The sequence below is a fragment of the Hippoglossus hippoglossus genome, chromosome 22 (genome assembly GCF_009819705.1).
Source record: "Hippoglossus hippoglossus isolate fHipHip1 chromosome 22, fHipHip1.pri, whole genome shotgun sequence".
In the NCBI taxonomy this organism is placed as follows: Eukaryota; Metazoa; Chordata; class Actinopteri; order Pleuronectiformes; family Pleuronectidae; genus Hippoglossus; species Hippoglossus hippoglossus.
The window spans coordinates 1,477,905-1,500,368 of record NC_047172.1 but is presented as its reverse complement, the minus strand read 5'-3'; the positions used below and the strand labels follow the sequence as shown (position 1 = coordinate 1,500,368).

Genomic DNA, 22,464 nt, shown 5'->3' with positions numbered 1-22,464 from the left:
GACCGACGGGCCAAACACACCCTCGTCCCCCGGAACAACAACGAGGAGGCTGCATGCAAATTTCTCTCTGTGGATATGTTTCATCTGGAAATGTTACAGGCACTTCATCAGAGTATTTACAGCTGTGTCACATCTGTAATACAACCCGGGGTCTGGAACACAGCATGCAGATGTGCAACTACCATAGAAATCCTGGACACATTCAAGAACACTCGACATTGACCATTTAAAAAATATAGAATAGATATTATAGATTCTGTACAGGTGGACATGCAGAGAACACGTTAATGTCGCTGTTCACATCTCAGACTGTAAATAAAGATGGACGCCACGTTCCGAAAGAGAAGAGTCTCAATCAGGTCTAACCCCGCCTCCTCCATGTTAGCAGGTGGGACATGAACTCTTTAAATGAATTTTAGGTAGTTCCTATCACACTGATGTTTGTTCAAGTGTTCAAGTCTCTAATAAGTTTGGTTTTAATTAGTTATTTGATCATAAACGGGCTGAGGCATCATGATTGGCAGCTGAGACTGACTCCTGATTGGTCGAGAGCGTGTAGCAGCTCCACTCCACAGACTCCAAGTGACTCGTGTCTGGGATATTTAGTCTTTAGTTTCACGATGTGTCGTCCATATTTATTGACAGTCGATGGTTCACACTCACATCTGAAGCCTGATTTTAAATCTCATAACAGGTCATAAGACTCATCTTCCCGATGAAGATGAGGAAGACTCTGGGTTTGTATCATTTCTCAACAGAAATTACAACCAATAAAAGCTTTTTAAAACTAAAGGTTCTGTCTGGGCCTGATTATTATATCTAACCAAAGTGATATGAAATAGTTTTATATTTAAAGAACTTCTCCACTCGTGCTTCACTTATTCCTGAAGAAGTCGTCGTCACACACGTTCAGTTTGAACATGACAGATACGTGTGGAATGAGTCTGCTCAGTTGTGCCCTTCATCTTCATCTTCATCTTCATCTTTCATTCTGAATGAACGACCTTGTTCTCAGTCGTCTCTCAATCACAGAAACAAATGTGTCGCCGTGATCAGTTGTTTAGTTGTTGACTGATTTCACTTCGGTAGTTTTTCATTTCTCTTGTTAAAGGTTAAGAACAGAAGATGTTGTTCAGCCTCATGAGACAAATTGTGATTTGTCAATAAGGGCTGAATAAATAAATAAATAAATTGATTGATTGATTGATTGATTGATTGATTGATTGATTGATTGGTTGGTTGGTTGGTTGGTTGATTGATTGATTGATTGATTGATTGATTGATTGATTGGTTGGTTGATTGATTGATTGATTGATTGATTGATTGATTGATTGATTGATTGATCGATCGGATCCACAATGAGACGAATGGATCAGAAGAATCACAGCTGAGGTTTGATGGTTAAAGCAAATTAGATGCTTTTGTTTATGGGTTGAAACGTGCACTTCTTTTATATTACTTGTGTTTTTTTAATCCTTTTGTTTTGCCAGTACTTTTAAATGATTGATTTTGTGCGATATCATTTTCACACCGAGCTGTGGTTCAGCTGCAGAGGCCTCGTCGTCACCGGTGTGGAAGCGGGCGGACGCTCACACAAACATCTCTGCTGCGGTGGGTGTTTGAACCCCTGAGGGTTTTGTAGTAACTACAGTAAACAGATATAATCCCCCCCCCCCCCTCTGGGCTGAGCTGCTGCGTATGACTCAGTGATGCGCAGAGCGAAAGAGGATGAGCCTTAATGGCATCGCACTGTACGATGCTACAGCTGTAACTATACCAATTACCACATAGAGACGCACACACACACACAGACACACACACACACACACACACACACACACACACACACACACACACACACACACACACAGACACACACACACACGCAGGGTAATTCATTGCATGTTATTAACAGCTGCAGTGAGATATTTAAAGCCTCTTTTCAGCTCAGCGTCGACGGTGTTGGAATGAGCTTTGACTCGTGAAGGAGCCGCAGCCAAACAACATCGTTCAGTGTTGATGACTGGGTGGGGTGGGGGGGGGGGGGGGGTGGGGGGGTGAGGGGGGTGACGGCTCTCATCCCGCCGGGGTTAAGAGTCTCCAGCTGCTGGTCTTCCTGTAGTAACACGAGTGTCAGGAGAATATGAATGAGTGTTGAATATGAATGAGACACCCTCGCCGCCGCCGCCGCCACCGCCGCCCTCCTCCTCCTCCTCCTCCTCCTCCTCCTCCTCCTCCTCCTCCTCTTCCTCTTCCTCCTCCTCTTCCTCCACTTGACTCGTGAAACATCTCCTCTTCCTCGTACTTCTGCTCTCCAGCGTTTGTCATTCACACGATGGTTTTAAACCCTCTTTTGGAATCGTCTTTTCCACTGAGACGAACAACGTCCAGATCTTTTTAAACTGACTTTAGATTAGGAAACGTTTCAGACATTTTACGACATCTATGCTTTAGATTTTATTAACATCCGTCTGTTAATGTTTTGCGTGTTTTTTATCCCATCTTTCTTCTATTTATTATAACAGCTCAGACGACTGACGGTTTGTTGCCGTGCACGAACGTAACAGTCTCAAAATAGCTTGATTCTTTTTGCAAGTGTCCATGTGGACTTCTTGAGGATGTGCACAACCGACGGGTGCATGAAGCAGCCACCATGCTCATGCAAAAAAAGCTAAAGTATCTCCGTCCTTATTGGTCTCGTTCATTTCATTCTCAGTCTCTTTGTCTTCAGACGGTTGGACAAAGACCCGGTCGCTCTGCAGGAGAGTTGAACCGTTTGAGAGGATTATTCAGTTTCCTCTCTGCTTCACCTCAACGCACCTGCACCGAGCTGGTTGCTGTGCACGTTGGTGCATCTTTGATTTGCAAATGTTATCACAGGACATTTTCGGGGACATTAGTTGACTTGCATTCATTTCCAGAAGTTTCCCAAAACTAAACCACGAACCTCCCTCAACCTAAACATAACCACGGACCCAAAACACAACTTCTTCCCAATTGAAGATGCAGCTTTTGTTTTTGTTTTTAACTGAAATTTGTCTCCGAAAGGATCCTGTGACAGAAACAAAGACAGAAGACAGAAGAGGATAAATTCCCAGCTCCTTGAGGCTGATGGAGTTAAAACCATTTCTGCTCTAAACCTTCAAGTTTACAAAAACATTTATGATTGGACGACAAAAAGAAAGCGGAGAATCGTGCAACAGAATCCAAATTCAAAAGCTTCATTGTGTAACATCTGTCTTTGATTTAGTTAATTTGATTCATCAATAAAATATTTTATTTCATTTTATTTAGTTCCATCAGCCTCCAGGAGCAGATGAATTTGTTCACGTTTCCACAGAACAAGGTTCGATTCCCCTCCAGGTTTGGACGGAGGTGAAGTGCCACATGCATCGTCCTGTCAGTGAATAGGATCAAGATCTGTCTTTTTCTTTCCTCTTACTAAAGAATAAACTTGCTTCAACCTAAAAAAGAACCTGGATCCTGTCCGGCAGCGGCGTTACGCCTCCAGCAGGACGTGCCAGCGGCAGACCTGCTGTCCTCGACTCTCCTTCATGTCCTGCCAGTGGAGCTGCTCCTCCTCGCCGCTGCTGTTCTGACCCAGAGAGATCCAGCCCACCATCTCTTTGCGCTTCATGCTGCGCCGGCTGTAGATGGACACCAGCAGCGTGACGTCCGACAGCTGGAACAGCGCCACCTGGAACACGAAGGTCTCCTTGTAGACGGGGTTGGGCTGACCGCGCCGCACCGATGTCTTACAGCGAGAGATCTCCTGACCCACCGAGTTCAGCAGAGACAGACGCCCGTAAGTGTCTGGACCAGAGGAGAAGATTCAGGAGGAGGAGAAGAAGAGGAGAAAGAAAACAAATGTAAGTTATCTTCTTGTTTTGTATTGTACTGTTTGTCAGTGAGGTGTTTGACCTGGTGGTCTGTTGATGGCCAGGTTTCTGAAGTGGCTGCCCTTGATGAGCTCCACGGACATGCGTCCCGTGGTGGCGTTGTAGGAGAGGCCGACCAGCAGCTCGGGGACGCCGCCGTGCGTCAGAGACTGAGTGGAGGAGGCGCTGTCGCTCTGAGACACCGTGGACAGACTCAGCAGCGAGTCCACGCTCTGACAGAGACAAACACAGGGAGCAGGTCTTACTCAAACTACAGTGGTGAGGTTCAAATGTCACTTTTCACGAAAATGTGAATAGTAGTAATAATGTTATTATTCTCATAATTCTCAAATGACAACGTTTCTATACTTTATGTAAGAAACTGAACTACATGTACTGTAAATGACAATTGTGTGAACGTAACTTTTAAAATGAGACCTTCCTTGACTTTTATGTGCGACAGTAGCTCACATTAGATTTAAGATGGAGTCTGCTGACGTCAACGAACTTGTAACACGCGATAGACGCAAGAACAAAACAACAAAACACAAATAAAAACACAAATCTCAGGTGTATCTCAGTTATCTCGATGCTAACGAGCTAACTTTGTGGTTTCCCGAGCTCTCAAAGTAGCTCCCGATGAATGAGAGCGAGAGCTGGTTCGGCCTTGGTGCTCTACGCGGTTCACGAGGTCGCGACCCCCTGTGGTCGAATTAATTAGTTCTAATAAAGCAAGCTGATAATGCAATGAGGCTACACAACGTGAGTATGAGCACGGAACAGGAGGCCGACCGCAGTTCACTTAACGACCCTGTTGTCTACATCACTCCCACCTTGAGGTTACTGCGAGGCTCCAGAACCAGCGTCGTTTCCATCGTCCCTCCGCCCGGGTGGAGTCCTCCCAAACGCAGAACCTTCTCTCCCATCATCTTCTCCCGGGACATCCTGCCTCCGAGTGCGTACAGCCGGAACCTGATGGCCGACATCTGCAGGTCCGACGGCTCCAGGCGCGAGAAGCGGAACGTCTCGTTGAAGTGCGGCAGCGAGCCTTTCTGCACCGACGTCTTGTGCCGTTGCTTTTTGGAGGGAAGCAGGACCATGTGCACCTGCCAGGAGTCCATCCCGCTGCGAGCCTTGTCCGGGACGTCCCGGGCCGCCACCACCGACACCAGCAGCTTCTCCACATCGGGACGGTACTCCAGGGAGAGGACCAGGTCTCCACATGTGGAGATGGGGGGTCGAGAGAAGGAGCTGGCCGGCTGAGACGAGACCTCCTCTTTGGGAGGCTGCTCTTGCTGAGAAGGTCACAAGAAAGAATTTAAAAATCCAACCTGTTCCTTTGTGTTTCCGCTGGACTCAAAGTGAGAAATCATCAAGACAAACCAGAGCATCACTGATATTTGCTGTTTTAAAGCTGTAACGAACCTGGTTTGTTAAAGTTTGAGGTTTGGAACACGTTGCTGGCTTCTTGCTGTTGTGGAGTTTTGCCGTTACCAAGCACACGTCAAACAAAAGCTACAATCTACAAAGAGGCTTAGCGATTTACAGTAAACCTCCGATGAGGCTAACGTCAAAATGGGAGCATCTGGGAAGGGACAGAAACACGGGAACCAGCAAAACACCACAACAACAACAAGAGGCCAGCAAAAGATTTAATATTTACATTCACAGGTTTGAAAAATGTCTGAATTAAAACCAAGCATCACTGATTCAGGTGAGAATCGATTCCAGCGACAGTAAGAACGTTCTCACCGGCCCCGCTGAGGACGAAGAACAAAAGACGGTTTGAGCCTTGATTCCTTCAGCCCACGTGTTTCCAACATAAAGACATTCTGAACATAATCTCCTCGGCTCAATGAACAGATTCACGCTCGTCCCCAGAAACTGAAACGTTTCAGATCTGCCGCAGGGCGACAGATTCAGGAGGATTTATCTTTTATATGCAGCGTCCTCTGAGCAGGTGTCGAAACACTCAAGTGACGTTTTATTATTTCTTGTATATTGTTTAGAACGAGAAGCTCACAAGCAGCAGACGGACTTTACATCGAACAGCAAAGGGACATAAATGGGTTTTTGTTTTGTCCTCCTCGCTTTCTTTGATTGAATTTCTATCATGTTTAATTATTATTTTCTTGTCTTCCTTTATTACCAATAGACAACAGCTATACAGTACGTCTTCAATAGATATATAATAATAATATGGATCTGATCTGATTATGGGCTTTTCTACTTTTCTGTCTATTTGACATTATCAATATATTGATAGTTATTTTGAATCTTTGCCAATATGTTTGTGTCCCTCTGCGACATTTTGTTCAATATGTCAACGTTTACTGAGTGTAAGGTTCAGCGTGTTGTGTTTTTGAAATGAAGCAGCATCTGTTAAAGTACTATTACTACAGTAATAAAGTACAGTACTTACAGTGGCAGTAATCAGAGTAGAGGTACGAGTATTATTAGCTGCAGTCGCACTGGTGTTATGTAACTGTATAAATAAACTGCTCCAATGTGGTTTTCTGTAGCTCCACTGATGCGACCTCGTTTTTTATTTATGAAGTGTTTGTAGATGTCAGTATCACCCTGAGAGTGTGTGTGTGTGTGTGTGTGTGTGTGTGTGTGTGTGTGTGTGTGTGTGTGTGTGTGTGTGTGTGTGGGTGGGGGGGGGGGGGGTGGGGGGGGGGGTGTTTACTGCGCAGATTGCTCCCAATTTCCAAGTGTGGTTTGGTGACTGAGAGCACGCACACGCACACATACACAGACACAGACACGCAAACAAAAACAGACACACACAGACAAGACAAACCCGAGACTTGTGTAAAAAATACACACTTGAAAACACCATCCACACAGAAATACATGTAGGTGCATGTATTTATGTATTTACTTATATACTTATACACTCTTACACACACACACACACACACACACACACACACACACACACACACACACACACACACACACACACACACACACACACACACACACACACACACACACACACACACACACAGTGATCATTATTCATGAGCGTGTGTTTGTTCGCCAAAGCTTCGTAGTGAGAGTGAAGGAAATATCAACTATTTATACAAAACCTGGAGCCGTGTTTGGTTCGTGTCCAAATGAACCTGAGAGGATAACGAGTGATAATCCTCCGCTGAATGATGACACCTCTGCAAAGCATGATGGGTAAACAGCTCTGTGACCCCGTTAAATAATCCCCTGGTCTATTTGGTTTAGGTGATGACCAGAATGTGGGGAAACAATTCATTTCTCATGTTTTTTCAGCGTTTACACTCTGTCAAACTGTAAATGATAAAAGCTTCAATGATGCTAAATGTCAGGCTGCAGTACCTCGGGGCTCCAGGTGGAGGAGCTGTCCGTGACGTCATTTTGGTCGTGATCCTGCGCAGCCTGCTGCGTGTCCTCGCTGCCGTCTGCGGCCGGTCGCCTCATACTAGGGGCGGGACTGTCCCTGGCGTCTGATGTCTCGTGGAGAGACGGGTTGTCCGGCGGGGCGGAGGACGCCCTCTCCATTTCCTCGACTGCTGCCGAGAGCGGGTCCTGGAAGCCCGACTGGTTCTGAGCCGCCATCTCTGCAGAGGGAAGGCAACAGGGTGGGAAAGTCAGCATTAGCCCCTCTGGTGGTTGGTGTTAAACCTGTGGGTCAGAGGACAAATGACTGACGGTAAGGACGTCTTCTCACTGGGGAACATGTCCCGCTAACTTCTGTACTTAAAGTCGACTAAACTGAGGGAAAAGTTAAGATGCTCATCTGAGTGGCCTTCAGGTGATGTATTAAAGCAACACTATGTAACAGTAACTGAGCAACAGCGCCCCCTGCAGCCACACAAGGTAATTAACTATGACAACCACCAGGGGGAGATCGAGTGGGCGGATCCTTCTCGGCTCAACCTATCCCAGGATTCATGGCGGCGGAAAGCGATAAGACGTCCGATGCCTGAGTGTCACGCTTCAACCACTCTGAAACGTTAACGGTACATGTGTTAAAAAACACACGAGGCAGTAAAACTTGTCCAACTTCAGCCGTGTTGCTAGGTAACTACTACGAGGATGGTGACGCAGCTTTGTGAACACACAGCAAATATGTATTGCATTTTATAATTTACCTTACAAACATATATGCAGAGAATGTTGCCGACAGTCCAGGAGACACAATCACACAAATAACGACAGAAGTTGTGTTTATATTCTGTAAAAGTAAAGATTTAACAAAAAAACAAAGCAGGAATTGTTACTTTGCTTGAAACCAAATGAAAAGAGAGATTGAGGTGATGTTTGAGCAGAGGAGACGATCTAGTGAGATTTAAACCTGAACCTTGTTGGGCTCGAGTGTTATTGTGTGATCTGTCAGACGTTGGCCTTTACGAGACAGAAGGAGTCGGAGAACAGGCCGTACCTCAGACCGTTCTAAAGCAATTATCTCCAATTCATTGTCATTAAGGTTCTTCTAAGTGTTACATCCATAGCTGCATGAAGAGTTCACCATAGCAACAAGCTGGAGTGAGTCACGAGCCAGTGTGTGTGTCTGTGTGTGTGTGTGTGTGTGTGTGTGTGTGTGTGTGTGTGTGTGTGTGTGTGTGTGTGTGTGTGTGTGTGCTCTACCTTGTAAATTAGTGACTTGCACCAAACAAATTCAACAACCAGCTTCTCATATACGTTGTGTTGTAAGGTCACAGTGACCTTGACCTTTGACCTCTGACCACCAGAATGTAATCACTGGCAAAGTTGAAAAATGTCCCTCAAGGAATTTTCTTTTGCGTTTGACCTTTGACAACAAAATCTAATCAGTTCACGTTCGAGTCCTAATGAACGTTAGTAACAACTTTGTGAGATATCACGTTCACGAGAGCGAGTCAGACGCACAAACACCACAAGTTACGCTTAGGGTTGCAGAGCCTCCCGGCTCCTCCCAGGCCCAGGAGACGTCCTCAACCGTCCCCTTTCCAAGTGAAGGAGCAGCGGTTCTACTTCGAGCTCCCTCCTTCTTCCTCCAGCACAACACCCACTTAACTGCTGACGCCGCAGCGACCCACCTGTCCACCCCTCACTCGTGCACAAGAAGAGGACGACCCTCTCCACCCCCTGAGCCACAGCCGCCCGGTGGTCCTGTAATGTTTCCTGAGGAAGTTAGAGTTAAAGAGGAGATTAGAGCCACACCTTCACAGTCCGACGGCTCGGTGCTGCCCTCCTCCTGGTCCGACAGTCGCGTGAATTTGTGGCGTCGACCCAACGTTAGCTGAGACTGCTGGGCCGGCTGTTCGCCGCCGCCGCTGGCCGCTGTGCAGCGAAAGCTCTGCGAACGCGACACCGAGATCTCAAACTGCTTCAGGACCTCGTCTTCGCTGTCGGAGGAGCTGAGGCCATCGTTGTCACCGTAGCTGTTCACTGGAGGGAGAAAAACGCAGGGAAACGGGGGGGTTGACAATCGGAAAAAGCTTTGGAGATAAAGGAGTGTGAGAAAAGAGAGGAGAGGAAATCCAGGAGGAAGGAAAGCATGAGAATGGAGTGAGTTTCAAACAGGAACCATCATCGTTCATCGCTGGATCCTGGACAGACTGTCCAATTTTTAACTGGTTATGAAACAGTCTCAATTTAATATTTTAGCTGTGTGTCTGTGTGTCAACCATAGTTATTACAGTTTTTAATCTCTAGCAGCTGACTGATGATCACAGGTTCATTACGGCCTCAGGTGTAGAATTATTGCTCCTTCGTGAGATGTTAACGCTCAGAAAACAAGTCCCCCCCCCCCCCCCCCCAGCATTAACAGGGCTGGAGGGTCATTATAATAATCTGACCATAATTGGATAGCAACAGCTGAATGAATGACGCTTCCCCCCCCCACCCCCCCACCCCCTCTCAAGTGCAGGTCAACGTCGCTACCTGAGCGATCGCCATGGTTACCTACAGAGCAGGAAGCCGCTCTTTGAGTGGGCGAGTGACAGCTGATTGGTCGGTTAACTTCTGTCTTCTTCACAGACGGCAGCTCTCAGAGCGAAGTAACATGGATCAGTGATTGTAACACACACACACACACACACACACACACACACACACACACACACACACACACACACACACACACACACACACACACACACACACACACACACACACACACACACACACACACACAGTATCTAGTCAATCAGTCCAGTTCTAGTCTACATAAAAACGGTTCCAGACTCATACCAAAGTGAATTGGCATCAAAAATGACCCACTGACCATTTTCTGTTAAAAATGCTGAAGGTTTAATTCATTTCAATTTAATATAACAATCAGGTGGATCAAGTAGATTCACTTTAAACCACTGAATTTACTAAAATACTGAAAAATAAAAACATAAAACATGATGAGTCATGGACCGAAAACAAGAATATTTAGCTGAAAAGTATTGGAGGAGTTTTCCCACAAGTGGTTTATGCTTTAATACAGAAACACAAATTAACTGGAAGTGACGAGTCAGTTTTATCGATTCGGTTAAAACGACCTTTTTGATAACGAGCTCCTACCTTCTCCCTGAGCGGCTCCAGAGGGTTTCGAGCTGTGAATGTTACAGAGCGACTGCAAACAGGACGTTTTGTTTGCTCAGGAAACCAACTGGAAATACCAGAGACTGCACCTGCTGCGGGCGAGGAACCGACAACCCGGTGTTTGCTCACAGTTCGACTCTCAGACTCCGCCTGGGCTCGAACATCCTGCTGCTGTTGTTTCAGATCCGATAACGAAGCCTCTGAAACCTGTCAGAGTTTCTGTTTGTTTCAGCAGTTACTTTGAAAAGGGCTCCGACCTGCTGGTGAAACATCTGGGCTGAGGTTCAGTGCCTGAACTGAGCACAGCTGGCTCACTGTGACTGAAACTCCAGAGCTGTATATGTTATTCATTTTGTTTTTGAGAGTCAGACGACGAGGTTGGTGCGATTAATGCAATGAGCACAAATCGCACAGGTCGCTAATATTCAGTCGACCTCTAGTGACCTTTGCTCTGTGTGTTGTCATTGTTTGACAAGTGGGAGGAAAGACAGAGTTTCACAGGGCGACGAAAAGAGACAAAAGACGGAGACGAGTGTTTTGTGCGACGGTTAATGTTTTATACTGTGAGCTCTGAAGCTCTGTGTGTGTGTCTGACTCACTCGATACACACAAACTCACACCCACAGAAACCTGCTGCACAACTACACACTCACCCACGTTCTGTCTCTGCTCCACAACAGTTTAATTGGAGTCACACACACACACGGACACACACACACACACACACACACAGACACACACACACTCATCTTATGTAATAGATTAACCATGAATAGAAAGCCACGCTCGGTGGATCTCAGTCGTGTATTTGTTTGTTTCAGACTTTTGACTTTAGTCTGAACATAAATACAAATCAGGTGTGAACGGTTCCATGGTTCTGTTGGTTTGCAGTGAAAACACTTTGTTGGATAGTTTGGACTTTTGGACCAATCACAGGAAGTAGAGACAGAATTAAACAGTAGAAGAAGAAGAAGAAGAAGAAGAAGAAGAGGAAGCAGCTGCAGGATTTAGCGACTTTTTACTCTGCGGCTCATCGGAGAAACTCAGTGAACGTCAGAAAGCATCTCGAGTCGGTCACTCACCGAGACCCTGACGGATTCCTTGTCGTCCTTTCTTCCGGCGGCCATGTTCCTCCAGACAGGGCAGTCCGCCGACACGCGAGAAACACAGCTTCTTGTTGATGAAGAGGAAGAGGACGGCCAACGCCACGATGAAGACGCCCACGGCGGACAGGAAGCCGATGGCCTCTGGGGTGACTGGCAGGAGGAGGGAGAGGGGACACACAATGACACACTGATCAGACCACACAAACAGACAACCTGGACACACACCCGCACACACACACACACACACACACACACACACACACACACACACACACACACACACACACACACACACACACACACACACACACACACACACACACACACAGTACGCATGGTATATGTGATACACAGACAGAACGAGTGACACTTTAGTACGAGTTCACTTCAGTGCCTTGCTCACCAGCAGGGTCAGTGTAACAAGTGAACAGTTTTCTGCATCAAGAAATGAACTGAAAAAATACATTTTCTTCAGTTCGTCGTAATTTTGTTTATAAATTGTGAGTAACATGAAAAAAAAGCCCCGCCCCCTTATTTACTGTTGCTATGTGAAGGACACACACATGTGCAGCTTGGGCCTGAAACCGTGGCAACAGTGATGAGACATTAGCTTTGGTGGCTAATCACAAGTTTATTTACATGACAAGTACGTATATATACATAAATAAACGTATAGCAACATATATGATATCATGATAAAAGATTGAGGCTAAAGCTACATGGACAATTCAGTTTTGCAGTTTTTCTTTGTGTTATATTTTTGTGCGTCAGTATTTCTTAGCATTTTTTTGTTCTTTGTTTCTGTCTTTTGTGTTTCAGCCTCTCTCTTCGTGTTTCTCAGTCTTTCCCTTTACTTTTTTCCCTTTTTCAGTTTTGGTTTTCATTTTTCAGTTCTCACATTAATCAGATTCTGGTATTTGCGCAGATAGATTCATATTTCTGGGATGGGATTTGTGTGCGGTGTCTTCAATCGGTCCAATAAACTGAAACCAAAATTATTTTCAACACTAATGCTCATCACTGGTCTGTGAGACTCGCTGCTTCTAAAACTAACTCTGAATTAAAAACTGCAAGGAAGAGATTGGCAAGAATTAATCCATTGCAACATTTTTTTTTTTGAAGATACATATTTGTAGAGATTTGAAAAGAATTCTGAAGATGGAGTGAAGACAGATTCTGCAAATAGAAAAGACGAAGATGAAGAAGAGATCAGCTGAGGCGAGAGGCAAACAGATAGAAACCAGACGCAGAGGAGCAGCGACACCGAGGTAGAGAAGAGACGTCGAGCGATAACGTGAAGCTCTGCTCTCAACGAGGCGTCTGAGGCGCCTTCAATGCAGATGAATAGAAACGCACAGCGGGGGGGGGGGGGGGTCGCCGTCTCCTGTTTCCACGGTAACATTTCACAGAGCAGAGAAGAGAATCAATGGGAGCAAATGGAGATGAGTACACATCCCACTGAGAGGCGACGCCAAAGACAGCGTAGGGGTGTGTGTGTGTGTGTGTGTGTGTGTGTGTGTGTGTGTGTGTGTGTGTGTGTAATACTATTATCTCTTATTTATTTCAATAACAATCTTTTAATAACTTTCTCTGTCTCAGTTTTAAGAAGCTAGACACTTGATGAACCTAATTAATAATCTGCGTCAAACACGTCACCAAGCAACAGTGTGTGTATGTAACAGTGTGTGTATGTAACAGTGTGTGTGTTATTCAGTTACTGTATGATAAGAAATGAATTGGATTTTTTGCTGAACATTTCCGTGCACATGGTTTATTTATCAAATACAAGTTTGTCCTTCATATTTTACAAACTGTCTTTAAGTTTTATGTCTTTTTTAATCCTAAGTCTTTGTTTTACTGCGAACGTGTTCCTGTTGATCTTCTTATTTCATGTCTTTGATTTGAGTGTAAAGCCCGTTGAGCTGCACTTTGTGTATGAAAGGTGCTGGATAAATAAAAGGTGTTGTGAGTATTACTTTCTGGATGTGCTGCTGCTGCTGCTCTCGCCCACAGAGGAACGTCTGGAAGTGTTTACACCTGAACGTTACAACCCTGTCTGAGTTTGGCTCTTTAAAAAAAAACATCACCACCGCCTACTCTTTCCTTCGCCGACACGTTTGTGACGCCGGCGGCAGCGAGGAGACGATGATGATCTGTTTCCCTGAGGGTCTAAACTACCAGTACAACGCGTGGGATGGCGACTCGGGTCCAAAGTGAAATATCCTGACAACTGCTGGAGGAACAGTAAATGACGGTGTGTTCGGGTGCAGCGGTAAAGTGGAGTTACGCTCTCAGCTGCTCTGACAGTCAGACACTGAGCTCAGTGTTGGAGACTCAGAGGCTCCTACTGTCTGCATCCAGATGGACAGGAAGAAACCCCGGGTCAAAGTCTGGCCTCGCACCTGCTGCACACACACACACACACACACACACACACACACACACACACACACACACACACACACACACACACACACACACACACACACACACACACACACACACACACACACACACACTCGATTGCCCTTCATTCAACTCCATGTGCTCCTAACATCTCCTCACGCTTCACATTTATTAGAGATACCATGATCTTTTTCATTATCGTGTCATCTTTTGTTCAATTGCAAATTAATCTGTATATTGATCGATACAACCCTGCGAACTCTTCTTCTCTGAGTCTCACACACAGTCGCTTCCATCCCCGTTCACGAGATTTCACCGTGTGGATAAATGCTTTGACAGGCCCGTGCTGCCGGTGAATCAAGATGGACGATGAAAATTGGTCCAAAGCAACAAACGTGTGCCGCCATCTTGTGCTTTTAACGAAATGCGGAGAAAGTGTCTGAAACGTTGTTCAATGCTCTTGAACTCGATGAGTAAAAGAATGAAGTTCGATGCTAAACTCGCTTACATGGTGTAGCACCTGTTTTGACTTTGTGAGGAAATAAGGAAATTCCAAAAACATAATAATAATAAAATTGACAGAAACGTTGGAATTAGGGCTAAAAACAACTTCTCTCTCAGCTTCAGGTTTTACCTCTGAATAGATCGATGTAGATTATTCTCTGTGGAAGGAAAACCAGGACTAACAAACTGTTTTCGAACACGAACTCCGGAAATATAAGTTGCAGACATTATGGCTCCTCTGTTTTATCCCGATTCTTGTTAAATACGTCACCGACGAGTTCACTAGGAATTCTCTGCAGAATTTCCTGTTGTATTCTCACATGGGAAGAATTAATTTTTAAATATGGAGAATGAATGAAATAAGGAGGCGTTTGACCCAGAACTCAACGAGAGGCATCGGATCAGGCTCACGAGACGCAGAGAACGAAGCAACGGCAATAAAAAATTCACAATATCTAATCTGCGACAAACACGATGCTGAAAGCCTGTTTGTGTGTGTGTGTGTGTGAATTCTTAATCCTGATCCCCTCATTACTATGCAGCTGCTGACTTTTCCAACCCGACTTTGAAGTGAGGATCTCCAGAGGAGGGAGAAGAGAACACTTTGATGTGAGCGTTAGATAAGGCTGGGGGGGGGGGGGAATTAGAAGAAGACGGCGACGCGGCAGTGGCGGAGGAGAAGGCCACGACGTTACCGCTCATTAAGGAGAGATACGAGACATCCTGAAAAGGACGAACACGCGGCTTTGTAGTCGATTCTTTCTTCTTTTTGAGCGATTGAATAAAAGAGCGCCCGCGGCCTCTGTCAGTTCGTTTTAAGGTCACTCATTAATGTGGGTAATTACTTGTAGGAGTCTGCGTGTGTCTCCTGCTCCTTCTACAGATTATAACCACGAGTAAAGTGCCCGTTCAATCTGGGCCTGTGGGGTGGAGGCTGATTGCTGGTCTGCGATAACCCAACACAACGCTGTACTTCCTTGGGTCCTGAGCCAAACACTGATTAGCTGTGTCCCAATTCAGAGGCTGCACTGGAAGAACAACTGCGTCACAGCAGAGCCACTGGGCTACGCCATTTTGAAGGCTCCTTCGAACGCAGCCAGAACGCGTCCTGAGGAACGAAGGAGCCAACGGGTGGATCAGTCTTGGGCAAACCTATCCCAGGTCTCATTGCACGCCGGCGATGAAGCTAGCCAGCTAGCTAGCTGTGCGTGTGGCTCAAAGTATACGATGCAACAGAAAGGGCAGGAAATGCTACGTAGACCAGGCGAGTCGGCCCTGACTTCGTAGACCGAACACAAAGATTCCTCTGCAGCCGCTGGACACAGTTAAAGTTTTGTCTCTTCGTGTGGTTGACGGTGGAGAAAGTGCCGTCACAGTTGAGTTCCACCGTCCAGAAAACCCCGGCAAGTGTGTGATGTCAATTTTCTTCATGCTGCACTGCTCTCGTAGTGGTTCTGACTTTAACTTCACGTTAACTGACTCACTTCCTCGGATCCTCAGCAAGACAACGCCGAGCTGGATCAGACGAGTGGTTTCAGAGAAAATCTGAATACAGACGAGATTCTTCCATTTATCGTCTGAGTGATGCTTTGAGCTTTTCTGATGTTAAACTACAGAACATAATATGAATCATTGCTTAAACACTATATATATATATAAAATCAGCATATTGAACAGCCCCATTAAAAACTATGTTACACTCCAGATCCATGTGACGCTCACTGACCCGGCTGCACTCAACACACAAACAGCTGAGCTGATGTTCTTGTTGTTGGGACAGGAGGTCGAATCAATCCAGAAACATCAGCACATCGTGTTTCAGCCGGATTCAAACCCACTGACCACAACACACACACACACACACACACACACACACACACACACACACACACACACACACACACACACACACACACACACACACACACACACACACACACACACACACACACACACACACGCACACACACACACACACACGCACACGCGCACACACACACACACACACACCTGAAAATCATAGTTTCCCTGGAAACAACCCAGAGGCTCTATTAAGGTATAATGAGTATGCCTTTTCCCACCCACTCGTAAGAAGGTCTCATGTTACCATGGCGCTGTCAGTCTGTTTGTCCTGATTGGTCGGGAGGAGAGACGATGAAGAAGAGAGAAGCTCAAGTCACCAAAACATTCAAACCTTCACTGAATACAAAGTGAACCAACGCTGCCTTCAGGCACCACTGGAAACGACAGCGTCCAATTAGGTTCATGTGATAATAAACTGCGATAATACACGTCCTCTTATTCTTATGTTTAATCTTTATTTACAGTTACTGTCTTCTTTGATAATAAAACGTTACTGCTGTAAAATATCATGCTTTGATTTACACAAGTTCCTATTTAAGGAATTCTTTATAATGTTTAACCACAACAAAGTATTTTAATATTTACATAGTATTTATATATATATATTTGATTAGAATCTGTAGGATTTTATTTAACAGTTCAGATTTTCACGTCCTCCTAATGCGTCACAAATAAAACGTGCGTCATCACAACTCCACCATCAGTTATTCAGAAATATTGATCAGAGCCGGAGGAGGCGGAGAATCAGTGTCTTCACACTAGTGATGCTGAGGTGCCACCTACTGGTGAAAGACTGAACTGCAGCTGCACACGACGGAAGGCTCCATCTGACGTGCGAGTCTTTGGACTGTGGGACGGAAGTGGATCTGGAACTCAAACCAGGGGCCATAACTCAGACCAGTTAGGGGCCCGTTAGACAGAATGTGGAGTAACACTGATTCAGCAAAGTGCTCGGTCAAGTCAGTACTCGTTCACCTTCAGCTCTATAGCTTTGAGCAAGGCCACAAACCAGTGAATGGACTTTGAAGACATCATTCTCAGACGAGCCCTAAACCCTGAGAAGCCCTGGTTCTGTCTGGTTCTCAGCTCCCAGCGGATCACGGGCCTGTTGGTTGAGCTTCGTCAGAACTTTATCATGAATCAAAAACACCACAAAAAGATGCAAAACGACCACTAAGATGTTCACATGAACTGCAAGCGACATAAAACTAACTATAGCAGGAAAATACAAAGACACTGCTCTTAGATATCCATCATCTCAAACTTCACCGTGTTCACGTTCATCTCGACGAATAAATTGAGCTGCAAAACTTTCAAAACAGCAGAATTTGACACAAGATCCAGTTTAAAACGCTCACGTCACAGAGATAAAAGAAGTTTTATCGTCTCGACAACGTCTGTGAATCAATTCAGGTGAAAATAAACAACATTATGAAGCACTTTCTATTTTCCACAGAGACTCACGACCATCCTCCAATCAACTAATCTCCAATTAACCCAACACCTTCATCTGCATAAACCCACAGAAACACGGGGACAACATGTCAGCTCCACACAGACAGACCTCGGCCGAACCAGGATTCAAACCATCAGATGAAAAACTCACAGTATCCAGTTGTTGACACATTGGATGCTGCTGCTGGATGATTTTCTTCTTCTCTGGACATGTCGCGGCTCTTTTAGAGAAATAAAAAACTCTCCAACTCCGACGGAGACGAACTCGCCTCCTCCTCTTAACTCTAAACTTTATCTTTTGTCCTTTCTACGAAATCTGATTCTTCGGTCTGAGCTGTTCTGCGTCTTCCTGCGTGAGCCGTCAATCAACGTGTGTTTCCTGCCTCCTGATTGGGCGAGGCGGCCGTTCCCTTCCTGAAATACCAACGAGACACAACCACATGGAGGAAGGTGCAGAAAGTGGCCCCTCGCTCACGGTGGTGTCGGAGAATAAAGTGCTGAAATGTCAAACTACTAAAGTCTGGGAACATTTTCAGCAACAAGAGAATGAGGACGATGAAGTTTGATCATGTGACGCTGTTGTTGAAAGTTTTCTTTATTCTACCGGATGAAGACCATTTGGTTTGAAAGTCAAAAGTTCCACAAAGCTCTTTCCCACAGAGTCAAGTTTTTGTCATTTTGAAATACGAACTATTTTACTTTATTAGTCTGCCAATGATTTTTGCGATTTAGGAATTAGTTTATAAGATGATGGATATTTTGTAAAAAGGAAATAAAAAGCGTGAATCAGTCTTTTTTAAATTCTTATTTTGCTGGATCCCAAACTCAAAAAGCTCCAGTTTATTATCATAAAAGATTTAAATAACTTTGCTGATTCACTTTCTACTGATCAACCTAATTTTTCAGCGTTAAAGGCGTCCTACTACTTATCTGGACTTTCTCTTGAGCTTGAAGTTTCAGTGTTGATGTTGGAAACCTCAAAGAAAACATCTTCAGGATACAAACTTGTCGAATTTATTTTCCCCCTCGAACAGTCGAATGATTCAAGAAACATTCTGCGTGTTTCTTAAATCACTTGTTTCCGATTTTTTGATTTAAAGCATCAAACCTCACCGTCAGGAAACAAAACTTTAACTTTTCTAACCCTGAAGAAAGAGTTCATACATGTGGAAGCTCTATGGAGCTTTTTAAGCCTCTTTCAGCTCATAGTTTTAATTTACTAGCACATTTACTACATGTGGAGAAACCTGCAATAACTGAAATTGATACCAAGCAGTTGTTTATTTCCACATCGAGCAGCTACAGAGCACAGATCACTCATTTGTTGTTGTTGTGTGTTTGTTTCTTTCAACTCAACCATCATAGGAAGGAAATGTCAAATTTCACCAGCTGGTCTCGACAATGAGAGCAAAGGATGACGTGAAGCGGTGGTGGAGACGAAAACGGAGCAAAAAGAGATGGAATATTTAATCTAGACTCATAAGAGACACAAACGTCTCTCCAACTGTTTGACAACTTCCTAATAAGGCGACAACATACAAGGATTGAGTGCGTTCATCACCACTCATTGTAATTTAAACCCCCCCCGAGAGATCCTCAAGTGACTCCTTCGGCCGTTTGGAGCAAAGTGGCGGTGATGAGTCAGTTTCCCGTCAGGCAGCGTGAAAATCACCAGAGCTCCATGAACTCAGATAAACAGGAACAAACGTGGTTCTTCAGTTTCCTGATGCAGCTAATCACATGCACACGCACACAAGCATTAAGGATTACCCATGAGGCCTCAGTCAGCCTATCAGCCGGCAGCCGGCGCCCACAGCGGGGAGGAGAGGACGATGAATTAGACATCGAACCAGTCTGTAACTAGGCCACAAGAACCACAATGGCCGACTGCTCCTTACTGTTCAATGGAGCACGGTGAGGAGAAGCTGCTCAGTAGCACACACAGAGGCAGGATCGGAGGTAGCGTCCGCATGAGGTTTAAAGTACACACAACTTAAAGTAGAATATATATAAACGATGAAGTATCCGTATTGCTCAACTGAAGACATTTCCTGAAGTCGTGTTTTCAGCGGCAGCAAGAAAAACTCTGATGAACTCTCAGTGTTTCTGTATTTGAGTTCAGAACCCCGTCGTTCATCTCACATCCAGGAACTCCTGATCCTTCACCTGTCAACGCACCTGTCCATCATCACACATGATGGACAGCAGGGCGGCGCTCGGCTCGCTCAGAACCAACCACCGCGTTTATCTAAATGTGAGCGTGGTGCGTTCAACACTTCGTACTTAAGCTTTACGGTAATAACAATAAACTTAGTTAGCAGGACTTTTTAAAAACACATGTTTACAAAGTGCTTCACACACATAAAAACAGAAAATAAATGAGGTGCAATCACGATTTTTAAACACGTTAATGCAAGAAGATGGATAAAATAAAACAGACAAAGGTTATTAGTTGAAAGCCAGAGCATCAGGTGTGAAAGGTTCCTCGGACCAAAGGACCAAAACTTTGTTTATTACCGTGGCAACAAAATTAATGAAATCAACAACATTCATTTCCTTCATTTATACATAAAGACTACATTACACTCAATACTCTCATCGTCAACTTAGAAATTAATTTTATTATTATAATAATTTAAACCACTTTTCAGAGCAGGTTTATATTTGCTGCTGGAGTAAGATGACAGGATGTTTACTTTGGACATTTATTATCATTATGATCATATGTTCTCTAATGTTCTTAAATTATTGCCGAACACTTAAATCATGATATGAAGTTCTGTTAATGATACTGTTCAGTTTGACCTGAAAAAACCTGTTTAGAGTTAAAGTGCAGCAATATGTCACAGTAAAAATATATGTATATGTATATGTAATATATATAATATAATTAAATTAAATTAGAAACCAACCCAGAATATGAACAGTGCTAAAGTAAATACTGCCAGGGCCCGCAGCAGCTGTTAGACAAATATTATTACATCTGAATAAAAATGCAAATGTACTTATTGTCAGTAACGACTGAGAAACTAGTAAAACACCGATGTTGATAAAACTTCATGAGACGACAGAAGAAACTTCAACTTTTGTGGTGGTGGAGGTTTGTACTTTACTATTATTTAAGAGTATTTACAGTGTGTACTTTATCTATTAATGTCATTTGAAGGTAGTTTGGTATCAGTGTCTTTCTTGGGGGGGGTGATGTAGGGGGCCCCAGGTCACATTTCTCTGGGGCCCTGAAGTCTCTTGAAACGCTCCTGGTTCAGTGATAATTCTGTTAGAAATACTTTCTCACTTCATAACAAGCCACGAAATCCTGCTGCTACTGAATCGCTCTATTAAAACCAACTGATCTTCTCTAATAAACATATTTCATATTTCGCTCATAAACGAGCTGCAGCATTTCCCCACTGATCAAACACTTGATTATATGAATTCATCTTCACTAAAGTTATTCTAATGAAGCACAAATGTTCTAATCATTCAACTGTATATTCGTGGCAGCTCCGCGGAAACAGGATGAACTGATGAAGAGCAGCTTCTGGATCAGAAAGTGTTGTTGTGGTGCAGGAGATGTAAAAATAGACTGAACATGATCAGCTGATCCTGGAGCAGCTTCGTTATGTTTCTATCACAAGAGACGTTCAACAGCAGAAATCTGATAGATACAGGAGAGCATTAGGTGAAGAAGAGGAGGAAGAGGATGAAGAGGAGGAGGAGGATGAGGAGGATGAGGAGGAGGAGGAGGAGGATGAAGAGGCCTCCTCGTCCTGCTCGTTACAGGAGGCAGGAGGAGACGGGGCATCGAACCTGTCGCAGCATGAAGCCCCCGTGAGGAGCAGGTACTTACTGTCCGGGGCCATGACTCCGGCTCCTCGTCACAGCGGCTCCGGGAGAGTGATGCGCGGCACTGAGGTGCAGCGTCCCGCCGCTCCGGGTCCACAGCCGCAGAACCGAGAGCCAGGACGCCTTCACGGACCGTGGGACACATCCACACTGTGTGCACCGCGCAGACCCGTTCTCTCGGAGGGCGGATTGAAAATCTTCACCTCCTCAGGTTTCACACTTTGTGATCGAAAGATATTTAATTCACGTGAACTCACTTTTATTTTTACTGGATTCGGTGTTTTGTCTGGTTTAATAAAACAGTCACGTGGGGGTTCGGAGTCAGCGGGTCACGTGCCACGGAAGCTGTTGACAAAAACAAGATATATTAAATTATTAAAATTCATAGGAAATCAAATAAACACTAATATCCAATAAAAAGAGATGTGACCTGTTTATATAGAGTGATAATATAATTATCATGGGTTTGGAGTCAGTGGATCACGTGACACGGAAGCTATTCACAAAAACAAGATATTTTAAAATATATATATTTATATAAAATTAAATAAACTCTAATATCGTATAAAAAGAGATGTGACCTGTTTAATCTAGAGTAATAATCAGCAGAGGTTTAGAGTCAGTGGATCACGTGATTTGGAATATATAAAAAAAAAATGTTTTCTAAAAACTATTATTAAAATTAAATAAGAGCCAGTGGGTCACGTGACATGATGCTAATAAACAAATATTTTAAAAAGTATTAATATTCATATAATATATCAAAAGGACTCAAACTCACTGGCTGCAGTACAGGTCACAAACTCCACCTCCTCCATGTTAGTAGATAAGACATGAACCAAATGAAGAAA

The 22,464-nt window shown here is 44.4% G+C and overlaps 2 protein-coding genes across 3 annotated transcripts in view; both read right to left on the bottom strand.

The window, feature by feature from the left end:
* Window positions 1-3,021: 3,021 nt before the first annotated feature.
* On the bottom strand, window positions 3,022-21,808 carry syt16 (synaptotagmin XVI). Of its 2 annotated transcripts, none has more exons than XM_034577475.1 (7): window positions 21,618-21,808; window positions 11,516-11,752; window positions 9,060-9,287; window positions 7,233-7,474; window positions 4,712-5,173; window positions 3,922-4,111; window positions 3,022-3,813 (listed from the first exon to the last, which is right to left on the bottom strand). In XM_034577475.1, the coding sequence occupies exons 1-7, from the start codon at window positions 21,628-21,630 to the stop codon at window positions 3,500-3,502; spliced, it is 1,686 nt and encodes a 561-aa protein (XP_034433366.1). In that variant the 5' UTR covers window positions 21,631-21,808; the 3' UTR covers window positions 3,022-3,499. The 2 variants fall into 2 exon arrangements, with proteins under 2 accessions (XP_034433366.1, XP_034433367.1); XM_034577476.1 differs by having other exon boundaries at window positions 11,516-11,689; window positions 21,618-21,806.
* The window catches only part of LOC117756706, a 34,702-nt gene continuing 22,346 nt past the window's right edge, over window positions 10,109-22,464 (bottom strand). Inside the window, exons 19-20 of the transcript XR_004612838.1 lie at window positions 14,095-14,099; window positions 10,109-10,120 (exon numbers count right to left, since the gene is read on the bottom strand). The gene's annotated coding sequence lies outside the window, so the exon portion shown is untranslated. The remainder of the gene's footprint in view (window positions 10,121-14,094; window positions 14,100-22,464) is intronic.